The sequence below is a fragment of the Quercus robur genome, chromosome 1 (genome assembly GCF_932294415.1).
Source record: "Quercus robur chromosome 1, dhQueRobu3.1, whole genome shotgun sequence".
NCBI classification, from domain to species: domain Eukaryota; kingdom Viridiplantae; phylum Streptophyta; class Magnoliopsida; order Fagales; family Fagaceae; genus Quercus; species Quercus robur.
The window spans coordinates 43467800-43478490 of record NC_065534.1 but is presented as its reverse complement, the minus strand read 5'-3'; the positions used below and the strand labels follow the sequence as shown (position 1 = coordinate 43478490).

Sequence of the window (10691 nt, the reverse complement as noted above, 5' to 3'; positions counted from 1 at the left end):
CTGTCGCTTGTTAATCAAGTCAAACTTGGATAAGCAGTGGCATTTGAAACTTTCAACGATTATTAGACAAGTAGCAAAGATTAGTTGAGGACTACTTAAGGATGCATCAAACCATCTTTGATTAACACATTCTCAAATCAATAATCCTAGACAATTTTTAATTTTTAATACCAAGTATAATTATAATATAATACGGGAAAAAGCCAGATCTTCCAAAATATGGATATACTGAGATATAGCCCCATGTCTATATCACTGGGCAACATACAGGGACCTGTCATGTGCGTTCCCAACAAATGCTCTAATGTGCTACAACTAGTTCAAACTTCAAACAAAACCTTGCCAAAACAGTAGTTTTTAGATTTTTAGCCTTGCATCTTGTAGTAGTGAAGTTGGCAAAAAGAACAAAATGCCTACTCTGATTAAATATATCTGAATAGTGGCATACATCATAGCAGAGTAAAGAAGAAAATGCAATATAGTGATGCCATAGATGCCAACAAGACATTTTAGCCTTGATCTTGTATAACATACTATAGCTATCTGAAACAGTTCTTTCGTGGTTTAAGTCATTGTTCTTGTAAATAGTGATAATTCATCGGATTTGTCACATGACTAACTCTCCCACTGTCAAGAGTATAATTTCTTTAGTTCAAGAATCCATCTTTCAACCCCTGAATGCAAGCAGTTGTCACAAGAGAAAGTCATCAATAGAGTTGCAATGCATGCATCTATGAGTGTGTGTGTGTGTGTGTGTTCAGTGCGCACGCGGTGGGGCACGCATAAATACAATAATTAATTAGTAGGGTTCCCCAAAGCACAACTAACAGGACACCCTAACTAAAAAGGATCATATCATTCCTTGCTAAACCAATTTTAGCATTGTCTCAAGAGGCAATTGTGATGTGGTTTGTTAGAATCCTGCAATTCTGTGTGCGCGCGCACCCTGTGCGTGTGAGAGAGAGTCGCACTTTGAATGGAAAACAATTTTTGAAATCATTGCCCACATCAGTACAAAATTTCGCCACAGAAATCAATTTGGAATGATCACTTGGGACCAGCAAAAATGTGTTCTAACCAGTGATACATAATCCTTCCAATGTGGCTAAGATAGGTACACCAACTTTTCTCCCACCATACCACTCTAATTAGCATATTTCATAAAACATGTAACATAAATGCCAATATATTACTAACCATTACCAAGATTATAGGCATCATGAATCAACCGTTGAAAGGAAGGATTGAATCCCAAAAACAATAAAAAGAACTCCACCCGAGAGTGCAACCTGCAAAAAGGAAAAGAAAAGGGATGTCACAAATTGCTTGACACAACCGTGACTAAGATGAAAAGATCCATAGATTCAAGTTCCCGACTTACTATTTTCTCAGATATTTGAGCTGCCAAGCTCTTGCCACCAAGCACAGCTGCAATAGTACACAATGTTTGTCCTCTGAAAGAATGAAACAATCATACTTAGATTTACCAGAGATAAATATACAGATTTAAAGAAATTTAAGGCCTTCCTGTCTGACATGTTGGTCAACATGCCTACGTGCACGCCTTGATGTCTGAACACTGGCAAACATGCACAGAAACACAAAAAAGTAGATAAAACAGATAAATGTATGGGACCATGTAGACAGAAAAGGGTACGACTGTCAAGGGTGGTTCACAAATGATTGTAGGAATTATTAAATTAAACCCCATACCTCAATGCACTAGAAAATTGGTTTTCTTCTTTGTATACCCAAGGTAAAATAAGGTGTATGTGTAACATAACATGCTTGACATGGCTACGTGTACTTACATGTATAATAAAATCAACAGCACATTGTAAACACAGAAATTTAGGAAGATGTTCCTGTTTTACTTTGTTGGAGGAACCTGTATTGCAAATACTAGACAAGAGGCATGAAAAGATATATCACGCATCCATCATCATGTTGTGTTGGACAAATATGGCACACCTATGATCATGTTGTGATGTGTTGAACACAAACACTTCATATTTTGAGTGTCTATAAGATGTATACACCATATACTACTATTAAGACCCTCGATGTGCTTAATAGGATTAAATATCCGATTTTTTTTTTCTTCTCTAAAACATTATTGGAAAACCCTCCACCTCTTAAGAAATTCAAAGCATCTGACACTAGAAAACAGACCATAGATGGAGCATTGCATAATGAAGATACTCCATATCACATGTCCACATCTTTTATATGCACATACACGCACACAAAATGCTAATGACAAGTATAATAACTGGAAGGGGTTCACATCAGCAAGACTCCTATAGACAGAATAGATAAATAGGCATTACTTACAGAATTCCACCAAGAACAACACCAAATGGGTTCTCATCTGCAGCCAAACCAATGGTAGCTAGCTGAAAAGAAAATTAGGCTCAGTAACATATGGTTGACCATGTAATAATGACACACAGACAAACAATGCATTCCTTGGGTATTTACCTGGCTCTTGTCACCCCATTCACCAAAAAAAGTAATAGAAAACGCCTGCAGTATGAAAGTGATGGAAGTGATTAGGTGCAAGTTAGCCTTGCTGAATTTTACATTTAGTAATCCATAGAAATACAACCTTCAAAAGGATTGGCGAAAAGAATTGTGAGAGAAATGGCCGTTTCTGCTTTTTAATATCATCAACATCCTGAAATGAAAATCAGATTTGCTATAAATTGTCCAGACAAGCACGGCGTCGCTGATAAGTTAAAAAGGAACCTAATTGCATAATGCACCACTCAATCACCATAATTACAAAATTAAAGATGACTCAAGACTTAACAAACATGTAAAGAGTACAGAATCTTCTGAATTCCAACAGAGTATCACCGCTGTTTAGCAAAATGAGATACATGGCAACAGTCACCGAAAAGAAGACACAGGAAGAGAGCAACAGAGAGGAAATCATTTTAGGCCATTAAAATGCATAAGAACGTAATATGCTGTACCTTACTATTCTTTTTGGTGGTTCCTGTGTTAGTCTTCCAATCAGCATTCTAATCAAATCATAAAGGTATGTCAAAAAGGGCCTTGAAAAATATATTAGGTGTGAATCAGCAGTCAGAAAACCTACCAATTTTGCTTCAACTTCAGCCAACTCTTCAGCCTCCCTATAGGTTGAACCAAGATTAGATTCCAGTACAAATCTTTTAGATACAAACTCGTGTTCATGCAAAAAGCATTAAAACAAGTGATTTAATGAAAGAAATAAACCATTACCCTTCATCCTTAAATCCATCCCATAAAGACCATAGCCCAAACCCAAAGAACAAAAATGTTGTTACGTGATGAGTCCATTTACGAGAGATCTGCATAATTTACATCACAAAGCATTCATGTACATATTAAAACACAAAAGTAACAAAGGAGTGAGGACCTATTTCACACAACTTCAAAAGATACATGCACTTGACCATATGTTGTAAAGTATGTTATTAAACCTATCACCCATGACAACTGAGCTTGGATCTACATTCTACAACAAAAATAAGACTCAAAAACTTCAGCAGTATTGTTAATAGCATATAGCGACACCAATATTTGTACTAAAGATCTTAGGCTGCAACATCTAGCATCAAGTGTTGCAGTTCATGTACATCAGAACATTGTGCCAAGAAACAAAACCTGATGCCGCCTTGTGTTTTCAGAAACAACTGCTGGAACTTTGGACTGTTTATCAGTGACATATTAGCCAGCTTAGATGTTGATTATGCTAGTAGTATCTCACAACAACCAATCTGATGAAATCGATGAACAGCACCTTTAGCGTGATGATGCTCAACAAGATTTAAGCAAATTTTATGAACCTTCTTCTTTTCCTTTTGTACAACTAATTTTAGAGACATAAATCTAGTTCTTGAAATCCAAATCCAGATGAGCAATGGAGAACTGTTATGTTGACCATTGTTAATCATGAATAAAAATATAAAATATAAGTCCAATACCAAGCAAATTTGGAAAACTCTCTCCCCGCCTAGAGTTTCTTTTTTTGTTTGGGAGGTGGCCCTAGGAAAAATTTCCGACGACAAGTAATCTCTGTAAAAGGGATATTGTTATAGCAGATTAGTGCCGTATGTGTAAATCAGATGGTGACACAGAAAGTCATCTTCTGCTGCATTGTCCTATTGGTTCTAATCTGTGGGCTTTTTTCTTTTGCCAAATTGGGCTTGCTTGGGTTATGCAAATTCTGTCAACTCTATGTTCAAGTCTTGTAGTGGAGTAATGGGAACACGTAGATGTGTGACAGCTTGTGGGGCAGCCCCAGCATGTATTTTGTGGTGCATTTGAAAAGAAAGAAATTAACGGATGTTTGAGAGGAGTTAACTTTGCCAAATCTCGAGTTTCTCTTTCTAAAGACAATTTTTGAACGGGCATCAAAGTCATTTACTATTGCAATGTATTCATTGATGGAGTTCCTAGATTCTTTGAGTCTTTTCCATTAATGCCACGGCTTGGATATTGTTCATTCTCTTTTTCTTAATTTTCACTTTGCTGTTTTCATTTTAGCCTTGTATACTTCCTGTATATGCATTTCAGTTTTAATAAATTGCAATTACTTTTTTTATTATTTTTAAAAAAAAAAAAAAAAAAAAAAAAAAAAAAAAAAAGCTTAACAGAAGAAAAATCAAGTTCACTTTCATTTAGTTGAATAGCCTAATTTATTAAATGCACAAACTGATAAATTACCACTAGTTTCAAACGCTTAAGCTGATAGGAAAGGATAAATTTAATCACCCCATGTATTGGCCCATGCTCCCCCTCAATAAGTACGGCCCAACAATTTGAATTTCTAACCTTCTAAATACAAGGTAGAATGGAAAAAGTAGTATAGTTTTCCCACTGCATGCAGAGAGCCACTATATACCACCTCGGTAGAAAGGAGACAAGACTCAAAATCAGGATCGCATGATGAATTTAATCACTTTGCCATTATTCTAACACCAAAGAAACTGAAAAAATAAAATTTTTTAGATTTACACCAGTAACATATATCTGCCATTCTTGCATCCTTTTTTTAAATATGCAAATTTCAAGAAAAAATTATTGACTCTAATATTGACTAGTATTCTACATAAGACATGAAACTTAATCACCATAATTAGGACAAGTAATTTTAGGACAAGATAAAGGTTAATCCTCAAGGACAAGTAATTTTAAGAAATGAAACAGAAATAGAATCCTAACCAGGTTTGGAGCAGCCCAGCCAACAAGAGCAGAAAGAATAGTCATCACCTAAGAATCAACAAATGTTTCCAACACTGTGAGGCCTTAAATTTGATAAAGATCAGAAATAAAACCAATTAAAAAATAAAGAAGGGTAATAGATGCAAGAAACAAACTTACAATCAAAGCTGAGAGGCAACCAGACAAGACAAGTCTCCTAGGGTGACGCATAGCAAGAATCTTAAAAAACAACGATCACAATGTTAGAAAAAATGAAGCAAGTGGAAACAGCATTTATGTCAAAAGAAGCATGAAATCAGGGTTCTGATTTTCACTCAAAGTAACTTACAAGAGGAAATTCAATAAAAATTCTATATAACAACATGATGCTTAGCCCAAATATTAAACAATTATTCAAGTAAAATAGTCCTTTACTCAGAGAAATATGCACTTTATCATCACATACCCTTGAGAACAGAGCTTTTTTTTTTTTTAATATATACTTTGAATCATCAAAAAAATTTGGGAAAAACACTCAGCTCTACCAGCAAAAAGCATCAAAATTAGCACAACCTAGCTGCAATAAAGTGCAAGAGAAATGGGTTACAGAATCAGAACATGTCTCTAAGAATAGAACTTCTCTACAGCAACAAAACCACCAGGGAAGGCTAGGGTCGTCAGTTGCTGGATTAAGTGTTTTTTTTTTTTTTTGGGGGGGGGGGGGGGGGGGGGGGGAGGACAATTTGATAGTTTTTTTGATTGTTACAATGGAGGAGAGGGGATTTGAACCCTAGATGTCTCCACTGGAAACACCAGAAGATGCCAACCAGTTGACTTACAACACTCTTGGCAAAAAATAAAATTGGCAAGTATAGAGACTCGAACCCTTGTTCTGCTATTTAGCTTACACCCAACCACTGAACCATTACTATTCCAAGTAAAATTTATAGGTTGAGCGCTTTTAGCCTCTAATGTTTTAATTGAGAAAAAAAGTACTAGAACCTGTCAGACAGCCATATGACCATCCCAACTGACTGAGACCAAGCTGAGAACAATCCTCTACAATTTGGGGTCCCATACAAAGGCATCAAGACCGTTAATCATGCTCTGATCACACATCCTGTCTCCTTAGTGGACAAGGATACAGAGGTACAAGCCTATAGAACAGATCTTGTTCAAGGTCATAATAATTACAATGAGGGAGGATCTGAACCCTAGACATCTCAATTGGAAACATTAGAAGGTACCGGTTGAGCTACAAGGCTCTTGGTAGTTAAGTATAAATCAATAGAACAACAAAATATGTTGTTGGAAGAAAACTTCTCTACAGAAAAACAACCACCAAGAAAGGCAGTTTCCAGGTTAAGTGCTAACTGCTAAGCAATAGAGCATTCGGCAAGAGAAATGGATCACAAAATCACAACACCTCTCATTGACATAGAACTTCTCTACAGCCAAAAAAAAAAACACCTAAGTAGGCAATTTTGACCGAAGTGTTTTACCAATTGAGCATAGGGACAAGAGAAATGGGTTGCAAAATCACAGCACAACTCCTCACAATAGAAATTCTCCACAGCAAAAAAGCACTAGGGTGGGAAGTTTCCGGGTTGACTATTTAACAATGGAGCAACAGGACAAGAAAAATAGGCTGCAGAATCACAAATATCTCATCAGAAGAGAACTTCTCTATAGCAATATAGCATGCTAAACAATGTGCAACAGAACAAGAAAAATGTGTTGCAGAATCATAAATATCTCATAGGAAGAGAACTTCTCTATGCAATAAAACCATCATGAAAGGCAGTTTTCAGGTCAAGTACTAAGCAATAGAGCATAAGGGCAAGAGAAATGGGTTGCAGAATCACAACACATCTCATCAGTATATAACTTCTCTATGGCAAAAAAAGAAACCAGAAAAAATTATCAAAACAAGTGGGCACTTGATTTTCAGGTTAAGTGTTAAACAATAGAGCAACGAGAAAAGAGAAATGGGTTGCAAAATCACAAATATCTCATCAGAAGAAAACTTATTTACAGCAATGAAACCACAAGGAAAGGCAGCTTTCAGGTCAAGTGCTAAGCAATAGAGCATAGGGGCAAGAGTTGGGTTGCACAATCAGAACCCATCTCATTAGTATAAAACTTCACTATGGCCAAAAGAATACCTAGGTAGGCAATTTCCGAGTGAAGTATTAACCAATAGAGTAAAGGTTCAGCAGAAATACATTGCAGAATCACAAATATCTCATCAGAAGAGGCTGCAACAATAAAACCACTAGATAGAGCCAAGGAGTAACAGAAATGAGTTGCAGAATCACATGATGTCTCATTAGAATAGGACATCTTTACAGCAAAAACACTAGGGTGAGCATTTTTCAGGTTAGGTTAAGTGTTAAACAATAGATTAACAAGACAAGAGAAATGAGTTGCAAAATCACAAATATCTTATTAGAAGAGAATTTTTTACAGAAAAAAAACCACGAGGAACAGCCATTTTGGGGTTAATTTCAAAGCCATAGAGCATAGGGACGAGAAATGGGTTGCAGAATCAAAACACATCTCATCAGTATAGAACTTCTCTATGAAAAAGAAAAAAAAAAAAAACCTCAGCAATTTCCAAGTAAAGTGTTAACTGATAAATGCAGAATCAAAACACATCTCATCCGTACAGAACTTCTCTATGAAAAAACAAAAGAAAAAGGAAAAAAAACTGTAAGCAATTTCCAAGTGAAGTGTCAACTGATAAACAGATGGCTAAGAGAAATGAGTTACAGAATCACAAATATCTCAGCAGAAGAGAACTTATCTACAGCAATAAACCAGGAAAGGAAGCTTTTGGGTTAAGTGCTGCTGAGCAATAGAGCATAAAGGCTAAAAAAATGGGTTTCTGAATCACAACACATCTCATCAGTGTAGACTTCTATATAGCAAGTTAAAAAAAAACCACTCGGGAAACAGTTTTTTAAGTAAAGTGTTAACCAATAGAACCGAAAGCAGGCAAGTTTAGTAAACATAGAAATGGGGTGATCTGGAACATGGTCCCTCACTGTTTGATGTGGGGTATTTGGAGTGAGAGGAATGCTCAGATTTTTTAAGGAACCGAAAGTTCAATTCAAGACTTGAAGACTTCTTTCTTCCAGACTTTGTTTGGGTGGATAAATGCGTCAGTTGTTCTCTCTTTTAATTCTTTGCCCGATTTGTTTGTATCCTGCTTTCCTTATTACACATTCTGTGTGCTTTGATTTTTTTTTTTTTTTTTTTTTTACTTGTTTTTTCTATCAATGAAGCTTATTACTTATCAAAAAAAAGTGTTACCCATTAGAGCAGAGGTGGAAGAGAAATGAGTTGCAGAATCACAACACATCTCATCATAATAAAACCACTAGGGAAGGCAGCTGGGTTAAGTGTTAACCAATAGAGGAAAAAAATGGGCTGCAGAATTACAACAGATCTTATTGGGATAGAACTGCAAAAAGCCACCAGGGTAGGCAAGTTTAAAACAATAGGGTAAAGGGTCAAGAGAAATGGGTTGCAGAACAGCAACGCGTCTCATTAGAATAAAAACCGCCTGGGTTCTAGATTAAATTATTAACCATAGAATAAAAATTAATCATTCAAAAACGAAGATGCTAAAGTAGGTAATTACTGTGTAAATTTCGGTCAATAATGTGGGATTAATTTTCACAGCCCAATTGAGCCCAGCCAGCCAATTATCAGTGCTGTGCTTAGCTACATAGAATAATTCTCCATAATTCTTATTTAAAAATTAAAAAAAGATGCTAAGCTTTATTAAAAAGAATTCAATTTGATAAGAACAAATAATTTTTTAAACTCCTTTGAACGAATATATACATATTGTAAAAACTGTAATCTAATTAGAATCACTTTCAAAATGCTAAAATAGTGAAAATCAATTAATTAATCATATAAATAAATATAATAATACCCAAAGCTTTCCGAGAAAAGAAGAGTCAGATTCCCCAAAGCAATAAGCAGAAGGCTACAGAATCAATCCAAATAAATAAAATAAATCGTAATAGCGTATATTACTAACCGCGGCGGCGAAAAAGGTCTTGTCGCCGATCTCAGAGAGCACAGTCATGGCTAGCGACTTGGTGAAACCCTGAATAACCAATCGAAAGAACAACAAAAACGAATTGTCAAAAAATAAAAAATAGAGGAACATTTTTTGCATAGCTTATAGATCGATATATGAGTAATGAGCGAATGAACCTGCACGACTGAGCTCATCTTTGCTCTGATACAGAGAGAGCAGAGAGCAGAGAGCAGAGAATGAGAAACCCTAGGGGAGGTTTCTGGGAGAGATGAGAGTGTGAAAGAAAGGCGTTGGATCTCTATCTCTCTCTCTCTCTCTCTGCGCTCTCTCTAGTTCTGTATTTAGAAGAGCCTCTGCTGTATGAACGGTAAGCCGAGAGTAGTTGAAATTTCTAAATCAGCTAAATGATATACTAATATAGAGGAGAGGATGTGTGCGTGTGTTTGACTTTTGTGTTCCGTGACTTGTGCGTTTGGCCTCTGTTGCATTTTTATACTCACTTTACGTCTTTACCCAAATAATAACTACTGTAGTAGTTACCAAAATACAATTAATAAATTAACCAACTTACTATTTTATTTTTAACAAATCAATCATCCTTATCTTTTTTTCTTCTTTTTTTTTTTTTTTTTTTTGAATATTAAATCATCCTCTTATTCGTTTGTTTGTTTTGTAAGCTGAATTGTAAATTACACCCTTAAAATTTGACAGTCTTTAAATTTTACACCCTGAAATTTTATCATTTAAATTTTACATTTCAAAATTATATTTTGTTAACATCAGCAATCCATCTATTCATATTTCCTGTTAAATACTACATAAACTTGTCACATGTATCTAGTTCATCCAATAAAATGATGTCACATTAAAATGGCATCATTTTTTATATTATTTTATTGGATGAATTAGATATACCTGATAAGCTTATGTGACACTTAATATAACATAAATTATGGAGGGAAAGATTGCTGATGCAAACAAAATATAAATTCAGGGGGTAAAATCTAAATTCTAAAATTTCAGAATGTCAAATCCAAAAATCTTAAATTTTAGGAGTGTAGTTTGCATTTTAACTTCTTTTAAGGCCTCTTGTTTGTTCAAGACAAGAGTCTATAACTCCAATTAGGATACGACTTGTGTCTAGTGCTTTTTTATACTAGACATGCTAAGATGTGAAAACATGTTTGAACCGTATCATTTCCAAGCACTAAACACAAGCTTTACCCCTCCAATTAATACTATCTTTATATGTTTTCCAATGGTGATAACTTTAAAGCCACACAAATATTCACGAAATGTTTCACAATAATCGTTGTGACAAGTCTTTAATGATTATAAATAATAAAATGATGTCAATGGAAATTTATATGAGAATCAATAAAAATTTATCAATTGTCATGAAATATGTTGTTACAATTATAGCATTACTCTTTCAATAGAG

The 10691-nt window shown here is 35.1% G+C and overlaps 1 protein-coding gene and 1 pseudogene across 4 annotated transcripts; both read right to left on the bottom strand.

Moving 5' to 3' along the window:
- Nucleotides 1-392: 392 nt before the first annotated feature.
- Nucleotides 393-9690, bottom strand: LOC126690325 (GDT1-like protein 5). Of its 4 annotated transcripts, none has more exons than XM_050385449.1 (13): nt 9427-9690; nt 9248-9316; nt 5374-5433; nt 5215-5262; nt 3250-3338; nt 3104-3140; nt 2979-3026; nt 2609-2677; nt 2482-2526; nt 2335-2396; nt 1382-1454; nt 1198-1289; nt 393-688 (listed from the first exon to the last, which is right to left on the bottom strand). In XM_050385449.1, the coding sequence occupies exons 1-12, from the start codon at nt 9442-9444 to the stop codon at nt 1218-1220; spliced, it is 690 nt and encodes a 229-aa protein (XP_050241406.1). In that variant the 5' UTR covers nt 9445-9690; the 3' UTR covers nt 393-688; nt 1198-1217. The 4 variants fall into 4 exon arrangements, with proteins under 4 accessions (XP_050241406.1, XP_050241399.1, XP_050241402.1 ...); XM_050385442.1 differs by having other exon boundaries at nt 393-674; XM_050385445.1 differs by having other exon boundaries at nt 1204-1289.
- On the bottom strand, nt 6198-6378 carry LOC126692832 (small nucleolar RNA U3; annotated as a pseudogene).
- Nucleotides 9691-10691: the final 1001 nt, after the last annotated feature.

What these genes read in the sequence shown, in the direction of transcription:
- LOC126690325 (XM_050385449.1), bottom strand. An exon ending in GCTGGGCTGCTCCAAACCTG is followed by an intron (nt 3,339 to 5,214) that starts GTTAGGATTCTA and finishes TAAATTATGCAG; the next exon opens with ATCTCTCGTAAATGGACTCA. An exon ending in GATGGATTTAAGGATGAAGG is followed by an intron (nt 3,141 to 3,249) that starts GTAATGGTTTAT and finishes TTCAACCTATAG; the next exon opens with GGAGGCTGAAGAGTTGGCTG.